This window comes from Bufo gargarizans, chromosome 10, assembly GCF_014858855.1.
Source record: "Bufo gargarizans isolate SCDJY-AF-19 chromosome 10, ASM1485885v1, whole genome shotgun sequence".
Taxonomy (NCBI): domain Eukaryota; kingdom Metazoa; phylum Chordata; class Amphibia; order Anura; family Bufonidae; genus Bufo; species Bufo gargarizans.
Genome location: NC_058089.1, coordinates 13,532,046 through 13,555,528, shown reverse-complemented (window position 1 = coordinate 13,555,528; position 23,483 = coordinate 13,532,046). Strand labels below are relative to the sequence as shown.

The following is a 23,483-nucleotide window of genomic DNA, read 5'->3' as shown; positions in this document are numbered from 1 at the left end:
AAGGTAGTAGGGAGGAATCGGGCAACTATAGGCCAGTAAGCCTGACATCAATAGTGGGGAAATTAATGGAAACCACACTCAAGGACAGGATTGTGGAACATCTAAAATCCCTTGGATTGAATGATGAAAAACAGCATGGGTTTACTTCAGGGAGATCATGTCAAACTAATCTTATAGATTTTTTTGATTGGGTGACTAAAATAATAGATGGAGGAGGTGCAGTAGACATCGCTTATCTGGACCTTAGTAAGGCTTTTGATACTGTCCCACATAGAAGTCTTATCAATAAAGTGCAGTCATTGGGCTTGGACTCCCATATTGTTGGATGGATTAGGCAGTGGCTGAGGGACAGGCAACAGAGGGTTGTAGTCAATGGAGTATATTCAGACCAAGGTCTTGTTACCAGTGGGGTACCTGAGGGATCTGTTCTGGGACCCATATTGTTTAATATCTTTCTCAGCGAAATTGCAGAAGGCCTCGATGGTAAGGTGTGTCTTTTTGCTGATGACACAAAGATTTGTAACAGGGTTGATGTTCCTGGAGGGATGCACCAAATGGAAAAGGACTTAGGAAAACTAGAGGAATGGTCAAAAATCTGGCAACTAAAATGTAGTGTTGATAAGTGCAAGATAATGCACCTGGGGTGTAAAAACCCAAGAGCAGAATATACAATCAGTGATACAGTCCTAACCTCAGTATCTGAGGAAAGGGATTATTATTTCAGAAGACTTAAAGGTAGGCAGACCATGTCACAGAGCAGCAGGAGATGCTAGCAGAATGCTGGGGTGTATAGGGAGAGGCATTACCAGTAGACAGAGGGGGGCGCTCATGCCGCTCTACAGAGCACTAGTGAGACCTCATCTGGAGTATTGTGCGCAGTACTGGAGACCATATCTCCAGAAGCATATCAATACTTTGGAGAGAGTTCAGAGAAGAGCTACTAAACTGGCACATGGATTGCAGAATAAAACTTACCAGGAAAGATTAAAGGACCTTAACACGTAGCGCTTGGAAGAAAGACGAGACAGAGGGGAGATGAGAGAGACGGCTAAATACATAAAGGGAATCAACAAGGTAAAAGAGGAGAGAAGATTTACAAGAAGAAAAACTGCTACAAGAGGACAGAGTGTTACATTAGAGGGGCAAAGGGTTAAAAGTAATATTAGGAAGTATTACTTTACTGATAGAGTAGTGGATGCATGGAATAGCCTTCCTGCAGAAGTGGTAGCTGCAAATACAGTGGAGGAAGTTAAGCATGCATGGGATAGGCATAAGGCCATCCTTCATATAAGATAGGGTCGGGGCTATTCATAGTATTCAGTATATTGGGCAGACGAGATGGGCCAAACGGTTCTTATCTGCCGACACATTCTAGGTTTCTATGCAGGTCCCAAGAGACAAGGGTGAGGCCAAGCAATGCGGGCCCCCAGACTCCTGCTGCAATACAGGGGCCACAGCCAACAAGGCAGCCCCTATGCAGGTCCCAAGAGACAAGGGTGAGGCCAAGCAATGCGGGCCCCCAGACTCTTGCTGCATTATAGGGGCCACCGCCAACGAGGCACTCCTTCTGCAGGTCCCAAATCACTGTGTTATACTCTACTCACATCCAGAGCTGTATTCACAATTCTGCTTATTTCCTCAGGCTGCAGACTCTCTCATGTCTCTGCTGCCCCCTGCTGGTTCACAGTGCCTAGCAGCGCTGAGTATAAGTCATCATGATGTCACAAAAATGTAAAACTCCGATTTGGATGTGACTAGAGAATAAGGCATGATGTAATAAAACTTTTGGGTGATGTATCTGGAGTAAAAAAAAAATTAGGTAACAGAATTATGAATGCAGCTCTGGATGTGTCTGGAGTGTACAGCATATGACAGAATGATAAGTGCAGCTGTGGATATGACTGGAGCATTATTCATGATGTAACAAAATGTAGAATGCAGCTCTGGATGTGACTTGAGTATAAGGCATGATGTAATAGAACCTTGAATGCCGCTCTGGATGTGACTGGAGTATAAGGCATGATATAACACAATTGTGAATGCAGCTCTGGATGTGTCTGGAGTATAAGCCATGATGTAAAAAAATCTTGAATGCAGCTCTGTATGTGACTGGAGTATAAGGCATGATGTAATAGAATCTTGAATGCAGCTCTGGGTGTGACTGGAGTATAAGGCATGATGTAATAGAACCTTGAATGCAGCTCTGGGTGTGACTGGAGTATAAGGCATGGTGTAATAGAACCTTGAATGCAGCTCTGGATGTGACTGGAGTATAAGGCATGATGTAATAGAACCTTGAATGCAGCTCTGGATGTGACTGGAGTATAAGGCATGATGTCACTTACGATCGTTGTCATGTATAATTTGGAAATTCTTGACAGACGCCTGTGTCACCCGGCCGTGGAAGTTTAGGACGTAGGACTGGGTGTCGTCGTTCCAGACGGGCGTCTTGTTGTGCAGCTCGATGACGCTCTCCGTGTTCTTGTTCTGCCACCGGGAGAGGAGCGTCTCGTGCTCCTGCAAGAAAGTTCATGATGAAAGTTCTGAGAAATTCTGGTGCGGAGTAAATTGTGGAGGTCCCCAGATCCCGGACTCACATTGCGAGGTCGTATGGAGACTCGTTCGTGGTCCATGTTCATCCCGGGGATGATGACGCTCATCTTCCGAGGGCCCTTAAAGCCTAAGACATTGGTTTCCTGAAGGCAAAGAAAATCTGGGATTTACATGAAGATCGATGGATTCACCAAGCGGCATCACTATCTACAAACTCCCTCATGGCATCCCTCCAGTAACCTGCAGGTGGTGCTGTGTGGTAGTAACACCCACAGGGGGCAGCACTGTATGGCCCTGATTATCACATGGCACTGGGTGGTGGCATTGCTTGGGGCACTACATGGCACCTTGATGGCTCACTGTATGGTACCGTCATGTTGGCATTCTATGGCACCGTTATGTGGGCACCGTATAACATATGTGTCTATATTTCCTGAAGAAACAGCAGCACAAATCTCTCTTCTGACTGTTTGTTACAATGTATCAGTGCAGGTAAAATGTCTGGAGTCCAGGATGTCTAGAATGGATACATTGTAACCACCCCCTCAGCTGTGAGTGCATGTCAGGAGGGTTTTAAAATCTCCAGATGTAACTCGTGCATGGTTGTGTTCACTGACAGTAAACAGAGATCTTGAAAAACAGTGAGTGAACTGCAGTGGTTATGCAGGGTGACTCACATAGCAGATGGCTGCGAGTTCCTGCCGTAAGTTGCTGGCCTCCAGAGTTGAGGACGTCTTCACCGGATTCACCCCGCTATCGTAGACCGTGAACTTCGTTCCCATCAGGTTGGACCTGCGGCAATTACGTGATTATAGTTACACGCGTGACACTTACATGTGAACGGCACCTCATCGGTCACGTCATTACCGCAGTTTGCCAATGAAGCTTTCCCCTCCCCGGGACAGGTCGGTCGGGTCTATGGAGATGAGGTAATTCGAGGTTTTGCTCTTCTTACGCTTTCTTCCAGCCAATAGAAAAACCTAAAAATATTATCATAAAAATATCACAATGTAACGCTCAGGCCAAAGGCGACCGCGCGGTGGGGGTGGGGGTGGGGGGGGGGTACCTGCAGAGCACTAATCAAAACAACCACAGTAATGGAGCCCTTCACCTTTATCAGCAAGGAAATCGTACAAGGAAGGATTCTTTACAGTAAGGGGCAGCACTTCCATAGATGTAAAGAATCGATGACTAGCTGTTCCTCTCTCTGTCTGTGGAGGTAACATAGGATGATAGTACTGGGAAGGATTCCTTACAGTAAGAGCATCACTTCTATAGATGTAAAGAATCAATGACTATATGTTCATCGCTCTGTTTATGGAGGTAACATAGGATGATAGTACTGGGAAGGATTCTTTACAGTAAGGGCAGCACTTCCATAGATGTAAAGAATCGATGACTAGCTGTTCCTCTCTCTGTCTGTGGAGGTAACATAGGATGATAGTACTGGGAAGGATTCCTTACAGTAAGGGCAGCACTTTCATAGATGTAAAGTATCAATGACTAGATGTTCATCTCTCTGTCTGTGGAGGTAACATAGGATGATAGTACTGGGAAGGATTCTTTACAGTAAGGGCATCACTTCCATAGATGTAAAGAATCGATGACTAGATGTTCATCTCTCTGTCTGTGGAGGTAACATAGGATGATAGTACTGGGAAGGACTCTTTACAGTAAGGGCAGCACTTCCATAGATATAAAGAATCAATGACTAGATGTTCTTCTCTCTGTCTGTGGAGGTAACATAGGATGATAGTACTGGGAAGGACTCTTTACAGTAAGGGCAGCACTTCCATAGATATAAAGAATCAATGACTAGATGTTCCTCTCTCTGTCTGTGGAGGTAACATAGGATGATAGTTCTGGGAAGGATTCTTTACAGTAAGGGCAGCACTTCCATAGATATAAAGAATCGATGACTAGATGTTCCTCTCTCTGTCTGTGGAGGTAACATAGGATGATAGTACTGGGAAGGACTCTTTACAGTAAGGGCATCACTTCCATAGATGTAAAGAATCAATGACTAGATGTTCATCTCTCTGTCTGTGGAGGTAACATAGGATGATAGTTCTGGGAAGGATTCTTTACAGTAAGGGGCAGCACTTCCATAGATGTAAAGAATCAATGACTAGATGTTCATCTCTCTGTCTGTGGAGGTAACATAGGATGATAGTACTGGGAAGGACTCTTTACAGTAAGGGCATCACTTCCATAGATGTAAAGAATCAATGACTAGATGTTCCTCTCTCTGTCTGTGGAGGTAACATAGGATGATAGTTCTGGGAAGGATTCTTTACAGTAAGGGGCAGCACTTCCATAGATGTAAAGAATCGATGACTAGATGTTCCTCTCTCTGTCTGTGGAGGTAACATAGGATGATAGTACTGGGAAGGACTCTTTACAGTAAGGGCATCACTTCCATAGATGTAAAGAATCAATGACTAGATGTTCATCTCTCTGTCTGTGGAGGTAACATAGGATGATAGTTCTGGGAAGGATTCTTTACAGTAAGGGGCAGCACTTCCATAGATGTAAAGAATCAATGACTAGATGTTCATCTCTCTGTCTGTGGAGGTAACATAGGATGATAGTACTGGGAAGGATTCCTTACAGTAAGGGCAGCACTTTCATAGATGTAACGTGCCGCAATGCAGGGACTTTTTGACACATATTTTAAAATGTATGTCATTTTGACCTTTTTACCGTCCTCCCGCTCCAGGTGCAAATAATAGGTGGGGTACATGCCCCGGTCCATGCCCTTCTTGTCTCTGGTAATCCTGCACTTGATAGTAACCCCCTGTGGAGCCGGCCGAATGGAGAATTCCTCCAGGTCTTCTACATCGATGGGCGGCTCATTGGTGGAGGGGCTGGGCGCCGACGCTGTCTCCTGCAGGAACAGAATAGTCATTGATTTCCTGAGTCTCAGAGATTGTCCAAGATGATGTCACCCTCAAATCAAAAGAATCCCTCAAAATCTCAGCCCCTGAGTCTTCTGCGTGGAGTCTATAACCCAGCCAATCCGATGCTGGGTGACAACCACAAATGGCCTCCATTACAGTGCCCATAGGGCAGGAGACAGCAGCCTACATCAGGTAATGGAAAACTGCAACTCCCAGCATGCACACTTGCTCTGCTGTTTTCAGACCTCCCATACAGGTGGATGGAGTATGCTGGGAGTTGTAGTTGCACAATAGCTGGAGTAGACCCTGAACTGCATTGTTCTTCTCGGCTGAGTGAAGCCTCCACGTTCATGGTTAGGAATTTACTGACCTTATTAGATTTCTTGCTGGTGGCGGAGCCTGGACGGGTGTTACTGTTGAGCTGGGATGAACTTGAGCTGTCCTCATCTTCCTCATCCTCTTCTTCATCAAAGTTCATGCTGCTGGATATTCCTGCAGGCCAAAGACAATAAATCCTTCAAGAGGAGGATGTCGGAGAGGTCAGAGCTCCCTCATGGGGGTGACGAGTGCCATCCCAGGGGTCTACATGCAGATCAGCTCATACCTCAGTTGCAGACTTATTTTCCCCTTGGAGCAATGTCTGGATGTATGTTTCCATAGACATCAATGAGAACCTGCACCCCGGGATTTGGGAGAGGACAGATTCCTAATTAATATGGTCCCATTAGGCCTAAGGGAGCAAGGATCTCCATACATCTCACTGCCTCCCCACTGTTACAGCTGTTCTCTTCACGTCAGGGGTCCCTGGGGGCCACCCAGTCCTCAGGGCCTCTGCACCTCTTAGCGCCCCCTGTACTTCAGTGGAGCTCACCTTTCTTCTGCATGGTCACCCTAAGGTCCTGCTTGCTCTGCTGTTGCCCGGTGGCCGTCGATTCCCCCTCGTCTTCATCATGGTTGGACTGACCGACTGTCAATATCTGTACGTGACTCCCTGTGTCCGGAGCCTCGTCCTGGAAAGCAGCTGCGGGGCCATCGATACCTGAGGAGGCAGATACCTGGCGGTGAGTGGGTGCTGGACCACCACGGAGAGGGCAGCGAAGCTGTGAGAACGGCTAATCAGGGGCGAAGGAAGGGTCAGGCCACTGGGGCATTGCTGGGTGCAAGGAGGGTGATGGGCACCAGGGGGTTCTGGAAGCCAGGAGGTTTCTGGGTGCCTGTTTTTTTTTGGGTGCCTGAAGGTGCTGGGTGCCAGGGGAGTGATAGATGCCAGAGGGTGCTGGGCACCGGGGCTGAGTGCCAGAAGGTTCTGGGTGCATGGAGAGTACTAGGTGCCAGGAGGTTTATGGATTGATGGAGGTGCTGGGTGTCAGAGGAGTGATAGATGCCAGGAGGAGGTGCTGGGCACCAGTGGGTTCCAGGAGGTACTAGGTGCCAGGAGGTTTATGGGTTAATGGAGGTGCTAGGTGTCGGAGGAGTGATAGATGCCAGGAGGAGGTGCTGGGCACCAGTGGGTTCCAGGGGGTACTAGGTGCCAGGAGGTTTATGGGTTCCTGGAGGTGCTGGGTGTCGGAGGAGTGATAGATGCCAGGAGGTGGTGCTGGGCACCAGTGGGTTCTGGGTGCCTGTGGTAAGCTGGGTGAAATAGATTTCTGGGTGCATGGGGGTACTGGATGCAGGAGGTTTCTGGGCACTGGGGGCTTGGAAGTTTCTCGGTGCCTTGGGCCAGGGCACTGGGTGTCCAAGGAGTGATGGATGGCAGCGGGGTGCTGGATGCTAGGAGGTTTCTGAATAACTGGGGGTGCTGGGTGCCAGAAGGGTGTTTGATGTTAGGAGGTTTCTGGGTGCCTGGGGTGCATTTCTTAGCACTGCTGTCCTTATGTGGCAGAGGAGACATCATCTCCTGCACCCCCTGTAGTGACACCTCCTTCTCACAGGAAACATAACACCTGCAATTTATATTAATCTGCATCCTATGGACGTCCTCAGCTGCACCGGACCAGACGCCGATGAGTTTATAAAAAATGTAACTGAATAATAATAAGTGTAATAATATAAAATAATAATAAAATATAAATAAAAAAATATAATAATACTAAAAATAATGATAATAAAGTAAATATAATGCAAACTATAATTATATAATAATACTCTAATATTAATAAACAAAATAATTATAACAACATAAAATAACAATAATTCTTATAACATATAATAAAGATTTCTTGTAGACATTTGTCTTCGGGGGCGTCCTGCCGTCCATCGGCTGTGAGGGCTGCGAACATCGTACAATACAAAATAAATCTACATATGGTGTAATGAAGCCCCGTCCACATCACATATCATATACGAGCGACAACGCACAGGACCGCCATGCTGCCAGAGTCCACCCGCACTGATGTCACATGACCAAGATAAATGGGGGACACGTCCCTTACATGCAGACCTGGGGGCACCATATGAGGGCATGCTCAGCTGCAGTGCATTGTGGGTGATGCTGACTTCATCTCTGTGCAGCAATTTCCAGGTTAATTCTCTATTAGTGTTGATCGAGCATGCTCGGCCGAACACCGGTGCACCAGCAATGCTCGAGTCTCCTCGCCAGTAAACCTGCAGGTAAGTACTGCCCTCGCTGTAATGCTGTAGCCATGTTGGTTTATGGCATTACAGTGATTGGCCGACCGGAACGCGTCATCGGTGCTATATAGCTCCCAACGACACGTGTTCGGCTCAGTGTTAGTCATGGAGAGCTGCGCTGAAGAAGCAAAAGATAGTGTAGGGAGTCAATTTTTTGGGGGGTATGTTGAAAAACTTTTAAGGACTATTGTTGTGTGTGGTGGCAGCAATATCTGCTGTTAGCGCATCCTGCTCTAAATAGCGTGCAATAGTTTTGCCGCTGCCGACAGCGACAATATCTGCGCTACATCTCCTGTGTAAAGTGTGCGCATCCCAAAAATATCAGTGAGATCCAGTGTACTTTTTCCGCTGCGGACAGTGACATTGCCGGTGGTAACTCTCCTGTGTAACGTTTCCACATCCCAAATACCTGTGACATTCCCTGTAATGTTATATTAGCCGCTGCTGACATCAGTGACATTATCTGCGGGATATCTCCCATGTGACGTTTCCACATCCCAAATACCTTTTTTTTTTTTTTTTTGTGCATACACTTACAAATCCTGCGCTACTGTACGTGTGACATACTTTCAAGCATATATAACATTTAATATGCGCAAGGCGAGCAGTAAGGGACGGGGCAGTGGCCGTGCTGCTGATGGTGCACGCAGAGGCCGTGGCCCTGGGCGCAGTGACACTGTGCCTGCTGCCAGAGCACAAGAAACACACTCATCCACGATACCGAGCTTCATGTCCCAGTTTGCAGGGCGGCGCAGGACACCACTCTCGAAGTCCGACCAGTGCGACCAGGTGGTTGGTTGGATTGCAGCAGATAATGCTTCCAGTCGGTTAAGCACCACCCTGTCTTCCACAAAGTCCAGTCTCAGTAGCCAAGAGTCTGGTCAACAGAATCCTCACCCTGATCCTCCTTCCTCCCACCATGGAGAGTCTGGGAAAACAAGTCATCCCACACTCGGATATTCCGAGGAGCTCTTTTCATCGCCATTCCTTGATTTGGGCCTCTCGCCAAGCCTGCTGATGATGAGACATATTTACCAATAAGTCAACGGCAATTAGTGTCTCAAGAGGTTGAGGAAGAGGATGAGACACAGTTGTCAATCACTGAGGTTGTTGTTAGGTCAACAAGTCAGGAGGATGAGCAGAGTGAGGAAGTGGAAGAGGAGGTGGTGGACGATGAAGTCACTGACCCAACCTGGGAAGGTTAATAGCCGAGCGAGGACAGCAGTACAGAGGGAAAGGGATCTGCAGCACCGCAACAGGCTGGAAGAGGCAGTGGGGTGGCAAAAGGGAGAAGGCGGGCAACATCAAACAGGCCCGCAACTGTTCCCCGGAGCACCCCCTTGCAGAAATCTCCCTTGCCAAGGGGTTGGTGTTTCACAGTCTGGTGCTTTTTTTAGGAAAGTGTGGACGACAAAAGAATTGTAATTTGCAACCTGTGCCGTACAAAAATGAGCAGGAGCGTGAACACTAGCAACCTCACCACCACCAGCATGATCCGCCACATGGCATCAAAGCACCGTAATAGGTGGGCCGAACACCTGGGTCCACAATCAGTGTCTGTGGGTCACACCACTGCCTCCTCTTCCCCTGTGTTACGTGCTGACCAATCCCCTGTCGAAGGCGCAGGTCCGGATGCCTCCCACCCTGCACCTGGACATTCGCAAGCACCATCAGCAACCACATCCACTTCCGTGTCCCAGCGCAGCGTACAGATGTCCATACCCCAGGCCTTTGAACGCAAGCGCAAATACCCATCCACCCACCCACAGGCCATAGCACTAAATGCGCAACTTTCCAAATTACTGGCCCTGGAAATGTTGCCATTTAGGCTTGTGGACACTAAGGCTTTCCACAGCCTGATGTTGGTGGACGTCCCGCGTTACGCAGTCCCCAGCCGCCACAATTTTTCATGGTGTGCTGTCCCCGCCTTACACCAGCATGTGTCCCGTAACATCACCCGTGCCCTGACCAACACAGTTACTGGGAAGGTCCACCTAACAACTGACACATGGACAAGTGCTTTTGGCCAGGGACAGTACATTTCCCTGACGGCACACTGGGTGAACGCTGTGGAGGCCGGGATTGAGTCGTACCCTGGGATGGCACAGGTGCTACCGAGGCCAAGGATTGCGGGCCCTACCTCCATCAGGATTTCCACCACCACCTACATTAGTGGCTGCACCCCCCATTCTCCTCCTCCTCCACTTCCACCTCAGAAATATCCTCTTGCAGCACCAGTCAGACATCAGTCGGTAGCTGGAAGCAGTGTAGCACTGCAGTGGGGAAGCGGCAATAGGCCGTGCTGAAGCTGATCTGCTTAGGTGACAAACAGCACACCGCCGCAGAGCTGTGACAGGGGATAAGGGACCAGACTGTGCTCTCGCCACTCAACCTACAACCAGGCATAGTTGTGTCTGATAATGGCCGTAACTTGGTGGTGGCTTTGGAGCTCGGCAAGCTCACACACATGCCATGCCTAGCCCACGTGTTCAACCTAGTGGTTCAGCTGTTTATCAAAACCTACCCCAATTTGCCTGAGGTACTGGTGAAGGTGCGCCGCGTGTGTGCCCATTTCTGCAGGTCATCGAAGCTTCCGCCGGTCTGGCAACGCTGCAGCAGCACTTGCGGCTTCCATCTCACCGACTGTTGTGCCACGTGAGCACGCGCTGGAACTCCACGTTCCACATGTTGGCCAGGCTTTGTGAGCAGCAGAGGGCAGTAGTGGAATACCAGCTGCAACATGGTCGTCGCCTTTCCAGTCGGCTTCCACTCTTCATAAGCGAGGAGTGGGCATGGATGTCTGACCTCTGTGAGGTTTTATGTAACTTTGAGGAATCGACACAGATGGTGAGCGGCGATAATGCTATTATCAGCGTCACCATCCCACTTCTGTGTCTACTGAAACGCTCGCTGCTCACAATGAAGGCGGACGCTTTGCATGTGGAAATGGGGGAAGACATTACACAGGGTGATAGCCAGACCACCCTCCGTCCGTCTTCTCAGCGCGAATTGGATGACGATGATGAGGAGCAGGAGGAGATGGTTGCCTCCGCTACAGAGGGTAGTACCCACAGCAGGTTTATTCCATCTGTTAAGTGTGGATGGGCCAAAGAGGAGGAAGAGGATGAGGAGACTGAGAGTCATCCTCCTGATGTGGACAGCGAAGTCTTGTCTGTTGGGACTCTGGCCCACATGGCTGCCTTTATGTTATGCTGCACCCTCACCCTGATGCGCGGCCTAGTGTCACAAGGAGGGAAACGTTTTGGAAGATGGTGAAGGAGTACATAGCAGGCCGTGTCAGCGTCCTCAATGATCCCTCAGTGCCTTACAACTACTGGATGTCCAAGCTGGACACGTGGCATGAACTGGCGCTCTACGCCTTGGAGGTGCTGCCCTGCCGCCAGCGTTTAGTCAGAGCGGGTATTTAGTGCTGCTGGGGGCATCATAACTGATAAGCGCATCCGCCTGTCAACTGAAAATGCTGACAGGATGACTCTTATAAAAATGAACAAGGCCTGTGTGACGGACTGAACCGTCACTGGGGCTGCTGGAGAGGCCTGAGGGCTAGCCTCCTTCCTATGGACCCAGAACTATAGAGCCCCCCCCCCCCCCCCCCCCTGTGAGTGATTACATTATCCCATTGTGTTGGTTAATTGTATCACGTGTGGGTGTTTTCTACCTGTAACTGCATGTGATTGGTTTATGTAAGAAACGGTCTCAGTCTTCCACAAGGTCCTCATGGGAGTGACCCTTACTGGAGGACCTGCATAAAAGGCTGACCTGTAGCCCCATTAAAGTGTCCTGTTCTACCCTTCTTGAAGTCTGGGCTCCTGTTTGGGGGATTGGAGAGCTACACTCTGGGGATTGCTATAATCATTATACTCTCCAGAGTATAATCCCTAGCTCTTGTAAGAGCTGTTCCTGTTCTTATTCCTGCATCGCTCTCTGAAAGAAGAGAGGTTCACCCACTGGAACCTGGAAGCCTTGTCGTAGGTCCAGGGTGGATACAAGACGATGAGATTCCAACCAAGCTGCGGCGGTTCATGGGGTCGGCAGTGCTTACGGTATCAAGCGGAGTGCTTGGAGCCCTCGGGAAGCACTAGGAGCATCCATCCACGGAGGTGCCCAGTCGGGGTGCTAGGAGATCCGTTACAGCCTGGATTGCCCCTGACTTCTCTACTCCACCAGAGGAAAGCATCTGCCACGTAGCTGCGGCACCTGGCACTGTGCTGCCTCCACTACTTCCAATCATACAGTCCACCACTAGGGGGCGCTTAGAAGCAAGCAGCTCTCCTTGGGTTCAGTGCTAGTTGTTTATTATGAGCACCCCCTAGTGGTGGCTGCCAGCAGCCAGAATTGCCTCATTACCTCTGTGACTGAGGGACCTTGTGCTCGGCCCCCGATGGACGATTCTGCACAGTTTTCATTTTATACATTAATTCAAAATCAAGAACAATTGGAGGAATCCTCAGAACATTCAGTGGCCCTATGATTCCAATGCTCAGGTGCCCCAGGCCATCCTCAGGGCCAGGAGTGACTGCTGACTGCTGCTGACATGGGCCCAAAATGTTACATGAGGAGCAATGTGAGATGTGCGAAAATAAGTGGCGCTCACCATGTGCATGCTGAGCCTGATTGAGGTGCAGATACGTGCCGGTGCAAGGGCAGATAAGTGCTGGTGGTAGGGCAGATACGTGCCGGTGCAAGGGCAGATACGTGCCGGTGGTAGGGCAGATATGTGCTGGGTGCATGGGAAGATACCTGCTGGGTGGAGAGGCAGATATGTGCTGGATGGAGGGGCAGATATGTGCTGGATGGAGGGGCAGATACGTGCTGGATGGAGGGGCAGATAAGTGCCGGTGGTAGGGCAGATACGTGCCGGTGGTAGGGCAGATACGTGACGGTGGTAGGGCAGATATGTGCTGGGTGCATGGGAAGATACCTGCTGGGTGGAGAGGCAGATATGTGCTGGATGGAGGGGCAGATACGTGCTGGATGGAGGGGTAGATGTGTGCTGGTGGAGTGGGCAGATAGACAGATACCTGCTGGGTGAATGGGAAGATACTGGCTGGGCGGAGAGGGATATATGTGCTGGATGGAGGGTCAAATACATGCTGGGTGGAGGAGTAGATACGTGCTGGGTGTAGGAGTAGATGTGTGCTGGTGGAGGGGCAGATACGTGCTGGTGGAGGGGCAGATCTGTGCATGCGGACAGGTGCACACATAGTCATGCAGCTGTTTGGGGGCATGCAGGGAGCGTCATGCGTCTGACCTTTCTGCTTTCCTTTTTTCTCTTTCCTGGCGCTGCCTGACGGGCAGCTAGCGGCATTGGCCGCCTTGTTCTTTTTAGTAGATTTTGGAGGTTGAGCCTCGGCCGCCACTTGCGTGTCCTCCTGCTCGGCCTCCTGCACTGCTCGGGGGATACAGCGAGGAAACAGAGAGAAATCACGTTACTCCAGTCGCTGAGGACCATGCACAGCCCGTATTCTGCCTGCAGGGGGCCCCCTACTACACACTAGGGAAGACATTGCTTATCTGGCAATTCCCTCACATTGATGCAATCAATCACTGTAGCAGCAGGAAATCTCCTGAGGACGTGACATTCCCGGATCCCAGAACCCAAGCTCCCCGTATCCTGATGACAGCACGAGGGGAGCGGACCTGCTGCCTTTAACTCTGCCCCATCTGCATCTGTCGTATTCATGGGTCTTCCAGAACTTCATTCACTGACTGCAGAAACAATCGCGGTCACAAGTGGGGAGCGGAATTTCTGCTGCATGTGAATATACCCTACAAGGGGCAGACTGGATGTGAGGAGGGGTCCTGGGAGTGCTTTCTATGTGACTGGAGTATATCGAGACATCCCCGGTTACACAGAGAGTCAGCTCCTGGGACCAGGGCTCAGGAATCACTCAAATCATCAGACTCAAAATCTACAGACCAGGGATCAGCAACCTTCGGCACTCCAGTTGTTGTCAAACTACAATTCCCAGCATGCTCCATTCATTTCTATGTGAATTCTTAGAAGAGCAGAGCAAGTATGCATGCTGGGAGTTGTAGTTTCACAACAGCTGGAGTGCCGGAGGTTGCTGATCCCTGCTATAGACGAACAACTGCCGAGCACGTGCAGATCCCACGCCTCACCTAAATCCCAGGGGTGTCCTATGCTCCAGTCACAACCAGAGCTGCAGTCACAATTCTGCTGGTCTCCTGTCCATCCCTGTGACCTGCAGAGCTATAGCTGGATAACTAGCCTCTGAGCTCGCACAATGCACTTCTCCCTGGAAACCAGCAGAATTGTGGATGCAGCTCTGGTTGTGAGTAGAGTAGAAGACATGATACTCAGCCTCGGTGCAGAACTAATGATTTACAAAGTTCTCATCTTTAGGGCTCATTCACACGAACGTTTTTTGCTTTCAGTATACGGGCTGTTTTTTTAGTTCTGTATACGGAACCATTCATTTCGATGGTTCCGCAAAAAAAACGTAACAGATACAGAATGTACTCCGTATGTCTTCCGTATCCGATCCGTTTTTGTGGAACCATCTATTGAAAATTTTATGCCCAGCCCAATCTTTTCTATGTAATTACTGTATATGCCATACGAAAAAACGGAATGGAATCGGAAACACTACTGAAACCCCCCCCCCCCCCCCCAGAAAAACAGATCCGTTAAAAACGACCCGCAAAACACTGAAAAAGCCATACGGTCGTGTGACCGAGCCCTTATACTGACATTTCTATGATATGTTTGTAGTGAAGCACAGGCAGGAGATGATGGGGGGAGTTGTTGCAGCTATATATACAAAGATGTTCTTAAAGTTGAACATTTGTTAGTTTTCATCCATTTTACACCCCGTCAAGGTTCTGCGGGCGTCTTGTGCGTCCTCCTGATAACGCCCAGGACCATCGTCTTCCGTAGCTGCCGTACACAGGAGGAGCAGGTTTTATTGCAGCAATTGACAGGTTACTGTTGGACACAACAATGATGGCGATGTGCGCTGGAGATGGCGGTCATTCTGGATTTACTAAATTGCAGGAAATAACGGAATCCGCCTTGAAATCCGGATTGTTACAAAGTATCAAGCAGTCGGGACGGGAAAAGTCGCACAGTTGTCCCCGCCCCCTTCTCTCTGAAGTTGCAGTTAGGTTCAACATAAGGTTTGAGGTTTGCAGCAATCCCCCACGGAGACGGCACTGGCGGGTAGATTGGGCCCCAACTATTGTGAACAGGGGCCAACGTTTGTAGGTGTCCGAAGTAGCATGGGAGCTTACAGATCCTGACGCAGCGCCATCACGCGACAGCGTGGAGTGTAACGGGGACATGCCTATGGCGGTAATGCCGGGCAGTCACCTCTCATTGACTTTTCCGTGTTTGAACAGCGCCTCGCGCCTCAGAGCAATCACTCCAGAAATCAGCGAGCCCCCTTCGTGTCCAGGCTAACGCGGCAGAATTAACCTTCGCAATCACTCGCCATTTACATTTTCTCTAATTGCAGAAACGTTGACAGCAGCAGAGGAGATGATAGGTGTTATACTTCAAAGAAATGCCAGCACAGAATAATGAATGATTCATCGAAGGTCTGGAGATCAAAGCCCCGGAGGCGTCTCGTCTATCCTGCAGTATACAGGTAAGGGTCCTTTCACACGTCAGTATTTTTCTATATCCCGAATTGCGGTCCGTTTTTTGCGGATCCGTTGTTCCTGAAAATGTTTCTGTATGTCATCCGTTTTTTGCGGATCCATTGACTTTGTATTGTACCAGGATCCGATTTTGCGGATAATAATAGGACAAGTTTTATATTTTTTCGGACATGCAGAAAGGAACAACGGAAACGGACAGCACACATTGTGCTGTCCGAATCTTTTCGGGACCCGTTGAAAATGAATGGGTACGCAACTGGTCCGCAAAAAACGGAACGGATCCGGAAAGAAACAACAGACATGTGAATGGACCCTAACTCTGCCTGTGAGGACTGTCACACAACATTCCAAAGGCCCTGAATGGACTACGGCTATAACCCTTCACCCTCATCTACTGACCGAGCCATGGCGAGCGCGCCCTTCACCTCCTGTATTACAGAGCTGCTGGATCGGGTTACAACAGCCAGTAAGACTCTTAGGCTGTCGTAACTCGAAAGGTACAAAGACATGAGAGGGAAGGGGAAGGCACAATCTCATCCTGCTCCCTTCCCTCCCCCCTACCTAAATGAGCCCCATGTGTCCTCCCCAGCTGCACCCCTGGTTTTGGCATTCCGTTATTGCACAGGGTGAACGGAGCAGTGCGTCCCTCTAGGAATTGTGGGAGGACATAGAAAGAAGTGACTGCACCCGTAACATTCATGAAACATGTGATCGTCACCAGTAACAATGTTGCAGATATTATTAAAAGAGTTTCATTGTTGTGATAAATATTTGAACTATAACAAATAATGAACTTAAAGGGCCGGCGTCCAGCCTTCTGTATATAGAGCTTCATCATCACATATTGTAAGGTACTGCCACTTAGACAATTGACTTTCATTTAAATTCCCACCATTTTTAATATCTCTGCTTGCTGTTACTGAATAGGAATATTGCTGTTTACACTCAAATGCTAAATATTGTTCACCTAGTCCCGCTGGACAGCTGAGGATTTGTTACAATTGCCTCCAGTCTGAACACTCCAATAACAGATCGTTCTTCTGTTCTGCACTCCAGGTTGATAGCTTATACCTGCACTGACACATTGTAACAAACACTCAGCTATGTGAGCGGAACTAGTTCAGCTTTACCAGCTAACCCTTGACCTTTCCTTCTCTCAGGGAACGACTCAAGCAAATGACTTATGATCTTCAGCGAGATTTTAACGAGTGCGACCTCCGCAGAGAGGTTCAGTGGAGGGAGAACGCCGCATCACTGTATCTAATGTGCTGCCTCTTTAATGAAGGTGGGAAGACACAATCGTGAGCCCCGAATATCACGACAACAATGTAGCAAATCAGCGAAAGGAAGAAACCTCCATCACCGCGACATGACGCAAAGTGATTTGAGAAAGATGATTGGTCGGAGATGACTCCGCCTCTTTCCAGTTCATAAAAATTCCATTCAGCCAATACTTTCTTATATCCGGTTCTGGAAAAGTTGGGTGACAACCAATATTTCCACCAATGCAACTATCACTAGGGTTGTCGGCCAGTTTCCCAGACTCTTGCAGGGGCTCTATCGCCGCATAACCAGGACACTATGGCGACCACCTTCTCCTGAGGCTTTGAAGACCCCTGAATGTCACCCGCCTCATTATACAGTGTGACCCCCTCCACTGCCCCACCTGTATATAACTAGATGAGGAGCGACGTCATAATGGGAGCCGTAATACTGCAAATAAAGCTTTTCACCCAACTTTCCCAGATTATGCTGCTCTTGTCACTTTTGAAAAGTGGGTGGGCAGTGGGCGTGGTTAGATATGTTAATTAGGAGCATGCTAGATTTATCGACTACAGCTTTTTAGAAAGTCACAAAAAAGCGCAATCGTCCTCCTGTACGGGGCGGCGTAAAAAACTGGAGCAACAACAAACGGAATTTACACCGTGTGCATTCTGTTTCCGTAGGTCAGCATGGCCGTTCCACAAAAAAGTGAAACGTGTCCGTTTATTGTCCTTACGACGGACAATATTATGGGCCAGATGTTCCGTAAAATGTGGAACGAACACGGACGGTATCTGTGTTTTGCGGATCTGCAATTTGCAGGCACCAAAACAGGCAATGGTCGTGTGCGCGAGCCTCCCCGAATGCCTCCATCAATCTGCAGAAAGGGAAATTACAATGTTTGACGGATGACGCGCGGTCTAAAATCCGTATTCACCATCCCAGTCTGATGTGTACAAGATGTCTTTAAGTTACTGATTGTTCTGCTCAGACACAAAGTAACAAATACCCTGATCAGGGAGATAATAATGAAAATAAGAGACTGCTGGTTACTGATCCTGATGCATAATGGTCCTTCTGGTTATTAATTCTGCTGAGTACTGATCCTGCTGAGTACTGATCCTGTAAGGTATTGACCCTGGTGAGCATGAATACTGCTGGTTGCTGATCCATTTACTGATCCACTGTGAATTGAATCTGCCAAATACTGATCCTGCTGTATAATGATAATCCTGGTTACGGATCCTGCCAAGAAGTGAATCAGTTGCTGACCCTGCTGGTAATGTCAGGTAGTGATCCTGCAGGGTATTAATCAGGGCACTGATCCTGCTGCATATGCCAATTATTTATCCTGCCAGATACTGATCCAGCCAGTTATTGATCCTGCTGAGCACTGATCCAGCTGATTCCTGATCCTTGTATTTGTCCTGCTCAGATTCTGAGAGAATGTGGGTGTTTTATATTATGCTGGCTCAGTGGGTACAGAAATAAGCTAAGAGATTTATGCTGGTGAATATTGTCTGTTGCCTCCTGGTATCAGTCATTTTATGGGGACACGAGGAAAATAATAGATTTCGGCTCAAAAAATACATGGGAACGGCTAAATCTAAAATCTGGAAATGTCATAAAAATCACAAAAAGTAAGTCAGGTCAGATCCCCTCAGGATCACAAAGGGACAGGTCCTCCTGCCAAAGTCAAAGAAAACCCCTATGAAAGCAGGACGAAGCCAAACCCCTGAAGAAGGGAGGCAGCCAAACCCTTGAATAAGCGGGATGAATCCAAACCCCTGAAGAAGGGGGACAAAGCTAAACCCCTGAAGAAGCAGGACAAAGCCAGACCCCTGAATAAGGGGGGAAACCAAACCCTCAAGAAGGGGGGTAAAACCTAAATCCCTAAAGAAGGGGGGCAAAGCCAAACCCCTGAAGAAGGAGGATGAAGCCAAACCCTTGAATAAGCGGGGTGAATCCAAACCCCTGAAGAAGGGGGACAAAGCCAAACCCCTGAAGAAGCAGGATAAAGCCAAACCCCTGAATAAGGGGGGTAAAACCAAATCCCTGAAGAAGCGGGGCAAAGCCAAACCCCTGAAGAAGGAGGATGAAGCCAAACCCGTGAAGAAGTAGGATAAAGCCAAAACCCTGAATAAGTAGTATAAAGCCAAACCCCTGAAGAAGGGGGGTAAATCCAAAGCCTGAAGAAGTGGGGCAAAATCAAACCCCTGTAGAAGCAGAGTGAAGCCAAACCCTTGAAGAAGTGGGGTGACGCCAAACCCCTGAAGAAGCAGAGCAAAGACAGACTCTTGAAGAAGCAGGCCAAAGCCAAAACCCTAATGAAGCAGAGTCAAGCCAAACCACTTAAGGATCAGGGAGTAGCCAGACCCCTGAAAAAGCAGGACGAAGCCAAACCTCTCAAGAAGCTGGGCAAAGCCAAACCCATGAAAAAGGTGGGCAAAGCCAAACACCTGAAGAAGCGGGGTGAAGCCAGACCCCTGAAGAAGTGAGGCGAATCCCAACCCCCTGATGAAGCGGGCGAAGTCAGACCCCTGAAGAAGCGGAACAAAGCCAATCCCCTGAAGAAGGTGGTGAAACCCGAACCGTGTGATCAATAACAGACAGTGATAGTAGAATAAACTGCATGTCTTCTCCTTGGCAGTTACTCCACTACTGGGGGTCATTCTGTCTTTGAGTCAAAGGATCAACATGAAAGGAAGGAGATAAATTGTGGTTTCAGAGGGAATAGAGATTTACGCGATGCGCCTCTATTACTACTACTTGTAAGCAGAATTCCATGTGTGTCCAGTACCTTGAGCACCAGGACTTCACTGCTGAGGCTCTTTATGAGGTGAAGGTTCCAGGTGAAAGTGATGACGCAGATTGCTGCTGTGGGGGATATGTACACTAACTGGAGCTTGTCCTCTTCATCTGAGGTCCATTCCTGTGGGAAAGATTGTGAGACAAGCAGCGCCGATCCGCTAATTTAGAAAAATCACATGATTTACACCCAACGCCCTGCAGAGAAACCCTTACTATAATGTGTAATAAATGGGGACGTGCCCCTGGTGCAACGCGGTGCTCACCGTGATAGATGGTGCTGCTGTTACTGTTGTGATAGGACTCGACCAGCGGAGCTTGTTCCTCGGACTGTTTCATCCTGCGAGTCCGGGTCCGGCCGTCCACGTTCGATTGGACCATGAGAGGCTCCTGACGCTTCTTCTTCTGCTTCTGCTCTAATAGAGCGCGCTGCCGACAACAGGAGAAAGTTATCCGACACAGAGAAATAATATCAATGGATTTATAGATATATTGTATTTTATAGTTGTCACAGCCCCGCCCCCTGCTCATGACATCACTGATATAATAACATATGATCAGACATGAGATCCACACACCTTATACTACAGGAACATCTATTCATCTATTACTGCTGACAACCTGTCTGTATATCCTGTCTTAGAGGTTGTCACAGCCCCGCCCCCTGCTGATGACATCACTGATATAATGACATGTGATCAGACATGAGATCCACACACCTTATACTACAGGAACATCTATTCATCTATTACTGCTGACAACCTGTCTGTATATCCTGTCTGAGAGGTTGTCACAGCCCCGCCCCCTGCTGATATCACTGATGTAATGACATGAGATCCACACACCTTATACTACAGGAACATCTATTCATCTATTACTGCTGACAACCTGCCCCTATATCATGTCTGAGGGGTTGTCACAGCCCTGCCCCCTGCTGATGACATCACTGATATAATGACATGTGATCAGACATGAGATCCACACACCTTATACTACAGGAACATCTATTACTGCTGACAACCTGCCTGTATATAATGTCTGAGAGGTTGTCACAGCCCCGCCCCCTGCTGATGACATCACTGATATTTCCTCTCTGGTTCCATCTTCTGATAACTGTTGTTTCTAGAATATTCTGTGGCTGTGGTTCTTGTGTGGATGAGGTGACGGCCCCCATCCAGAATGGTTATTGATCAGTTATTGATGATCGCTCGTCCATACATTATCTGTTCAGTTTTCTACGTCAAACACGATTCTCACATCAGTTCATGGCTGAACTAACCTGCCTGTCGAGTTTCTGTTGGCGCAGACTACTGCTCTCATCATCCAGAACGCTGCAAATACAAACATAAGTTGCATTTTAGGGTAAATAAAACAGTAACAAAGGAAATAATGTATCAGTCGGCAGCCGGCGACAGTCCAGCGTGTGAAACTACCACTCACATCATGTCCCAGCACTCTGCAGCTTTCATGGCATGATGTGAGTGGTAGTTTCAGGTCATATGGACTGTCCAGGGTAGGAAACTACCAGCTCATTGCTTATAATGGGTAGCAGCTCATTATACTATGTATTGTTACATTGTTGCATCAATGTAACAACCATGTGTGGTTGTATAGGGGGAGGGTTTGTTCCCCCCTCGGGGAGGGTTTGTTCCCCCCCGGGGAGGGTTTGTTCCCCCCTCGGGGAGGGTTTGTTCCCCCCCTTACTGGCTTCTGCGCTCCCATACTGCTCTCCGACAACAAGGAGACACTAAATCTATGAATGCAGCTCTGGATGTGACTGGAGCAATAAACTCAAGAGCAGTTTTTACAAATCTATTCAGTCTAATGTGAAGATTTAATTGGTCAGTGATGTTCAAAAGTGAATCCAAACTGCAACCAACCCCCCCTTCCCGAAGCTGCCCCCCACTTCGAGCAGTAGATTTGGGGGTCCCAGGTTTGCAGAACCTTCAGAGGAAGAATTTCCTACAATGTAACGATGGAGGCAATGGGATCGTTATCTCGGTAATGGCTCTGAATAGGACCTGTGCAGCGGTCATTAGGGGGGCCTCCGGCATCAGACAGTACCTCCTGGTAGGCGGTGGGAGATAATTTGGCGCTCAGAGCTCTTATATTCTTCCCCATCTTCCTAATTTAGGTCTTTATTAAATCTACGTGCAGTTTAATTGTGCATTAGAGGAGGCCGGGATGATATGGCGGTGTTCTGTGATACATCGCGTGTCCGCCCTGACGACAGTGAGAGAAAACAGCCGCCATATAGTCACCACCCCTGGTCACCAAGAATAAGCCCGTGAAGAACTACAAGTACCAGCAAGTCTTCCACCCACCAATCTGCACGTCACACACAAGGATAGGCCCTATAGGAACAATCACTGAATCTGGAAACCGTCAACATGCTGCTGTTGACGGATCTGTCCGTCCCATTACACCTTTAGTGGTTTGAGCGCATAATGGGGCTATCCCACAAATCAAAGCACGTGGAGAGGCGGGGCTTAGGGTCATTTGCATTAATAGGGGCTGTGGAGGGGGATATAATGACCTGCAATGTTAGTACCTGTGGGGTAAAGAGATGATTTGGAGTTTAATATATCGGTAGATGTTCTTGGGAGCAATATGAAAAAATGAGATGGGGCCCAACCTCTGCACCTACCCTAATCACAGACCCTAAAATCTGCAGCATATACGTGTATGACCTATCCCAGCATCCATGGCAGGCCCCGCTGAGTGCGCCACATTATGCTAGGGGCCACATTATGCTAGGGGCCCTCTCTCCACAGCGGCATCCATATAAAAAAGTCAGAACCTGGAATCGCACCAAGGTTTGGTGAAAGCAAAAAATCGAAATACTCCACAATCCGGCTGTCGGAGATTACCCCTCAATCTGCGTGTGAAGAGGGGGGCACTTACTTTCTAATACTCAGCCATTGTACAATTGTCATCTGCCACCGGAAAAGGATGAAATGATGTCATTACAATAACACAAACAAATGAATCAAGTCTCCAGTCACATCCAGAGCTGCAGTCATAATTCTGCTGACCCTCAGTCAAATCTACAAGCTCCATCTCCCAGAAGGCTGAGCGATGTATGACGTAGTAGGATAGTCAGACTTTTCTGCATCATCTCAAGTGTCACCTGAACTTCTCCTGAAGTTCTGATGAGAGATTCAGTCAAAGCCGAGAAAAGACAAATATAAGAGTGTAGAACAATGTAACTAAAAAGTAACAATGTCATAAAATATTGTGCATAGTAATGTAAAAAATACATTGGACAAAAACTGACTAAAATGTAACATAAACAAAAATACACCGTATATAAAACATAAAGTAAAAGAATATCACCACGTAATAGAAATGTAGTGAAATATACACCATATGTCAATGTAAGGAAAAGTTTAATAATGTAGCGCAAAATATTTCAAGGTAATAAAATTCTGTGTATAATAATGTAAAAAACAAAACAAAACAAAAATGTAATAAAATATTTAGCAATGTAATAAAAAAATATCAATGTAGAACAAAAACATAACAATGTAATGAAAAATATAACAATTTGCTACAAAATATAACAATGCAATAAAAAAGAATAACAATGTAACAAGTCAGAATCATGCTTATTGATATGATCCTGCACAGGCTGCACAGTATGTCTCTGGTCAGAGCAGCAGTTTGTGCTCCAGAGCAGGA

General features: G+C 48.1%; 1 protein-coding gene across 3 annotated transcripts in view; it reads right to left on the bottom strand.

Moving 5' to 3' along the window:
• Window positions 1-23,483, bottom strand: part of TUB (TUB bipartite transcription factor) — a 68,430-nt gene that overhangs the window by 8,385 nt on the left and 36,562 nt on the right. For 2 of the 3 annotated variants that reach the window (XM_044270878.1, XM_044270877.1), the window contains exons 2-11: window positions 21,082-21,133; window positions 20,069-20,231; window positions 13,360-13,497; window positions 6,325-6,492; window positions 5,824-5,945; window positions 5,249-5,440; window positions 3,421-3,533; window positions 3,231-3,345; window positions 2,598-2,696; window positions 2,346-2,517 (exon numbers count right to left, since the gene is read on the bottom strand). In XM_044270878.1, the coding sequence (XP_044126813.1) occupies window positions 2,346-2,517; window positions 2,598-2,696; window positions 3,231-3,345; window positions 3,421-3,533; window positions 5,249-5,440; window positions 5,824-5,945; window positions 6,325-6,492; window positions 13,360-13,497; window positions 20,069-20,231; window positions 21,082-21,133 (1,334 nt within the window). The remainder of the gene's footprint in view (window positions 1-2,345; window positions 2,518-2,597; window positions 2,697-3,230; window positions 3,346-3,420; window positions 3,534-5,248; window positions 5,441-5,823; window positions 5,946-6,324; window positions 6,493-13,359; window positions 13,498-20,068; window positions 20,232-21,081; window positions 21,134-23,483) is intronic. The other variant, XM_044270879.1, reaches the window with a different exon arrangement.